Raw genomic sequence first — 4,625 nt, forward strand, 5'->3', positions numbered from 1 at the left:
CTCCAGGGGTGGGGAGCAGATGTCAAATATCCCACGGCCACAGTTGGACGAAGAGCAGGCTGGAGATCTCCCCCGGGGCCAAAGTTCATGGTTGGAAGCGCATCACTAAAACCAAACAAGCAGCGTCTCACTGGGAGCTTGCTGTGCACAAACCGGTCGTTTTTACAACAGTGGCATTGTTTAAGAAAAGGATGTGAAGACCGTTCGCGATCTGTTGTTGCGGCGGAGAGCAAAATTGTTCATTGTTTTTAAAAATTGTGCATTAATTGAATTTGTAATTGTCTCTTTTTAATTGTTTAAGAAATTTGGGTCCGGCCCTGAGCAAGACCGTCTCTCAGCTGTACTGCACAGAGGGGCCTCTGTGCTGAGTGTTCGCGCTCTCCCAGCTAAGAGTGACTGAATCAAGAGGCCTGAGGCTGTATCACTGGAAACATCTCGCCGTGCGTCACATTTGGATCTTTTGATTTTTGTTTCTTTTTTCGGAGGGCAGGCGACTGGGGGAGAGGTGTTGTTCCCATAATCGCGTTGCTGACTGCCACCACAGTACTCAGTTCCGCCAACAAACGCACCCATTCCCTCCTGCCAAGGGTACACCAGGGAGCACGCATCTCCCTGAGCAACGGGCGGCCGTTCTGTTTTAAAACTCACGCGAGTGACCCGTGATTGTCTTACTTCTAATGAGAAAAGCACAAGTGTGATCTGCTCCTCAGTCTGCGCTTACCCGTCCCCAGTTTTTGCAGGGAAGGGGCTGTGTTTTTTTTTTACAAAATCATGAAGCTGTACATCATGAGTAAAGTCTTCGTTTTTGCATTCTGGCCGCTGACCAGATTTTAATCTAAACAAACAAAAGGATTTTTTTTAAGAATTTCTCCAGGCCACAAGCCATCAATAAACTCCTTCATCCTGATCTAAGTCGTTTCCAAATGTTGTTAGCATAAGCACTGCCATTTCCTTCTGAAATCAATGCATGATTTGATTTGAGCTTTTAATGTTTTAAAAATATCAATGTTTGGGAACATGAAGAGGCCATTCAGCCTCTTGAGCCTGTTTTACTGTTCAAGGGTGCTCAAATATATTAAATTCTTTATCCCAGCTTGTTTCCGTAGTGTCAACATCTAATGTGGATAATTAACCGCTCAGCTGCCCAAAATCCTGGATGGTGTTTAAAAGAGACAGGAACTTGAAACTTTTTGTTGGCAATCATCAGGACCACAATGCAAGAAAACCAATTTTAGAAAGGGAATAACAAAATCCACAGTGCCATCGGTTCGACTCTGGTTGCCGTGGAGATCCAGCAGGAGCTGTTAACGGCCAATCGAAATTAAGCGGTCAGTTTCAGGTGTGACTGTGATTGGTCAGGGTGTTGCCATGAAAGTAAAAAAAATTCAACTTCCTGTCTCTCTTGTGCACCATCAGACATAATGTTATCATTTTATTGAGAGTTCCGATGAATCCCTAGCTCTGGAGCGTCTGCCCAATTTGTGATAACGGTGGGGGGGGATTGTAACAGTTGCCAAGCTGTCTGAATGTGAATGCCCCCACCCCAAGAGAAATGTATTTTTGTCAAAACGGTGGAATGTAATGTCGAGGGAAGGGAGTCAGCCCCCGTCCTCTGTGTGTGTTTCCCACCAGTTCCACCATCATGTTCCTTAAAACCCATAACCAACAGAAAAGGACACATCCTCCTCAAACCAGGACAGCCTGGTATGGGGATGTGTTCCCTACCTCCCTACTCCCAACCTCTCCCTCAACGGAATAATGGCAAATCTGTAATTGAATACTTTGTGAAATATTTATACAGTTAATATTGTGTGTTTGTATATCTTTCTGTTTGTGTTTCTGTCTGTATCTGTCTGTATTTCTGTCCCTCTCTCTCTGTCTCTATCTATCCATCTGTATTTCTGTCTCTGCCTTTTCTCCCTCTCTGTCTGTATTTCCGTCCCTCTCTATGTCTGTCTCTATCTATCTATCTATCTATCTGTATTTATGTTCATCTCTATCTCCCTCCCTCCCTCTGTCTCTATCTGTCACTATCAATCTCCCTCTCTCACTGTCTGTCTGCCTGCCTCTATCTATCCATCGGTATTTCTGTCCCTCTCTATCTCCTTTATCTCTGTTTGTATGTCTCTATCTGTCTCTCTGTATCTATCTGTCTCCCTCTTTCCCTGTCTGTCTGTGTTTCTGTCTCTAACTCGTCCTCTCTCTCTCTGTCTGTCTGTCTGTCTCTCTATCTATCTACAGATCTTTCTCTCTGTCTGTCTCTCTATCTATCTATCTATCTCGCGCTGTCTCTCTCTGGGGGTGGTGTGTCAGAGGCAGGGGGATGGGGAGAACACATTGGCCATCGTCCATCATGTTCACTACTCCCCCTCAACCTGCAGTGTGCTGGAGATGGGTCAGCTCTCTCTGTCTGGCTGCCCCCCACCCCCACCTCAGAGACATGGCCCCTCCCGTGTGTTCGTACAACTTGTGACTAGTCCTGTGTGTTGCACGTTTTTTGATTTTTTTAATTTGTGAATTGTTAAGAGTTTGTGCGTGTAGAGCGCTGTATGTGAGGTTTTTAGCAGTAACCGTGTAAAACTGTGTAGCCCAATCACGGGAGATGCCACTGCGGGATGGAGGGTTGGTGGGTAAGCTGAGGTTTCACTCACTCACTCACTCACTCCCTCCGTCCCCGTGGCTCGTTAATTGTTCAACTCGTGTTAGTATCGAGATGTGACTGCCTAAAACAAATCCCCCAGGATTGTGGGGCAAGGTGCTATGGAAACGGTGTGTTTTTTTTAAAAAAAAGTTTGAATAAAGGTAAAAACATAAATGGAAAGCAGAGTCTGGTGTTTCTCTTCAAAACTGGGCCATTTCTTTTACATGTGTTTCCAAAGTCAGCATGGTGACCCAGCGACACTGAAGGAACGGTGATATATTTCCAAGTCGGGACGGCGAGTGGCTCAGAGGGGAATGTGCAGAGGGTGCTGTTCCCATGTATCTGCTGCCCCTTGTCCTTCTGGATGGAAGTGGGTCGTGGGTTTGGAAGGTGCTGTCTGAGGATCTTCGGTGAATTTCTGCAGCGCATCTTGTAGATGGTACACACTGCTGCGACTGAGCGTCGGTGGGTGGAGGGAGTGGGAAGTTTGTGGATGTGGTGCCAATTGAGCGGGGGCTGCTTTATCCTGGATGGTGTCGAGCTTCTTGAGGGTTTGTTTTTATTTATTCAATTGTGGGATATGGGCATCGCTGGATGGGCCCGGCATTTATTGCCCTGTCCCTAGTTGCCCTCTTGAGAAGGTGGGGGGTGAGCTCCCATCTTGAATCGCTGCAGTCCACCTGCTGTGGGTTGAGCCACAAATGCCCCCAAGGGAGGGAATTCCAGGATTTTGACCCAGCGACAGCGAAGGAACAGCAATCTATTTCCAAGTCGGGACGGTGAGTGGCTCGGAGGGGAATGTGAAGGTGGAACTCGAGCGTTGTTTGAGCTGCCCACGTCCAAGGACGAGTGGGGAATATCCCATCACACTCCTGACTTGTGCCTCTTAGATGGTGGGGACGGGCCTTGGTCTAGAGCAGTTGGGTTCTATCAGCACAGCCTGGTCAAAGCCTGGCAGAGAGATGGCTGTGTGCCAGCTTGAGTAGAGTAGGAGGGTGTGTGTACAGAGAACAGGGGCAAATGTTTATGCCCTCAAGAGGGTGATCATTGACTTTGGCAGGGAGGGTGGTGGGGGGGGGGTTCCCCCGGCCAACGTGCGGGGGGGGGGGGGGGTGGGAATTGGAAACAATTCTGAGTCTTTCCAGAACATTTCACCAGAGAGCGGGTTTATTTTTTTTCTGTTATGTCCGGTATCACAGGGCCTCGCGACAAACACGTCACCCCTTAAAATGCCCCCTGGGGGGCACGTTCCCGCCGCCGCGAAGGAAGTGGGTAGTGCTAACTCTGCCAAGTCGCCCACCGAAGAACAAGAAGAGACGGAGGCTTTAAACATAAGGTACGTCTGTTTGCAAAAACCGCTTTCAACGCCGTGTTTTGGGTCTGCGTTAAGACGAGAGAGGATTCCTTGGACGGCAAGGCGGGGGCAGGGGGTGCCGGAGCGGTCAGGGTAGCCCACCTAGAAAGGGTAGGCGCCCACGTAAATGGTCAGCCTGAGGACGGAGCTTGACTGGTAAGTCATGACAGGGTTCACAGTCACCATTTCCAAATCCACCACAAAATCCTGGGGGCCTGTCATTTGCCGGGCCAGCACCAGCATCGCACTGATGTTGTTCATTTGCTGTCGAGATTTCAAAAACAGAGGGAGTGTTAGCAGGGTTGGGGTGAGGCCATTCAGCCCGTCGGGTCAATTCCTATCCGTTCCTCTTGCCTCCCGGCTGGCTATGTATCCAGCTCTGTGAACCTGCCTTGCTCCCCCAAAGTCTCACGAGACCCCGTCCTGGCACTAACCTTTGGACTTGGTCAGCTGATAACTGTCACGTTGCTCTCCACTGCTGCCAGCCGCCTGTCCGGAGACATTCCCGGTGCCCATCCCTACCCCCCGCAACCGAGTCGCCAACTCTATCCTCGAAGTTGCTGCTGCCTGTGAGCCGGTGGGAACAAGTCCCCAGTGCCGAGGGAGCGGGCACTGTCGGAGGGTCAGTGC

At 49.4% G+C, this 4,625-nt stretch overlaps 2 protein-coding genes across 2 annotated transcripts in view; one reads left to right on the plus strand and one right to left on the minus strand.

Moving 5' to 3' along the window:
- mus81 (MUS81 structure-specific endonuclease subunit) overlaps nucleotides 1-2,815 on the plus strand; it is a 22,809-nt gene extending 19,994 nt beyond the window's left edge. The window contains exon 15 of the mRNA XM_048619631.1: nucleotides 302-2,815. Within this exon, the coding sequence (XP_048475588.1) occupies nucleotides 302-368 (67 nt within the window). The 3' untranslated portion in view covers nucleotides 369-2,815. The remainder of the gene's footprint in view (nucleotides 1-301) is intronic.
- Nucleotides 2,816-3,790: 975 nt separating this feature from the next.
- LOC125487643 (EGF-containing fibulin-like extracellular matrix protein 2) overlaps nucleotides 3,791-4,625 on the minus strand; it is a 13,343-nt gene continuing 12,508 nt past the window's right edge. Inside the window, exon 8 of the mRNA XM_048619570.1 lies at nucleotides 3,791-4,259. Within this exon, the coding sequence (XP_048475527.1) occupies nucleotides 4,098-4,259 (162 nt within the window). The 3' untranslated portion in view covers nucleotides 3,791-4,097. The remainder of the gene's footprint in view (nucleotides 4,260-4,625) is intronic.

This window comes from Rhincodon typus, chromosome 43 (assembly GCF_021869965.1).
Source record: "Rhincodon typus isolate 14 chromosome 43, sRhiTyp1.1, whole genome shotgun sequence".
In the NCBI taxonomy this organism is placed as follows: Eukaryota; Metazoa; Chordata; class Chondrichthyes; order Orectolobiformes; family Rhincodontidae; genus Rhincodon; species Rhincodon typus.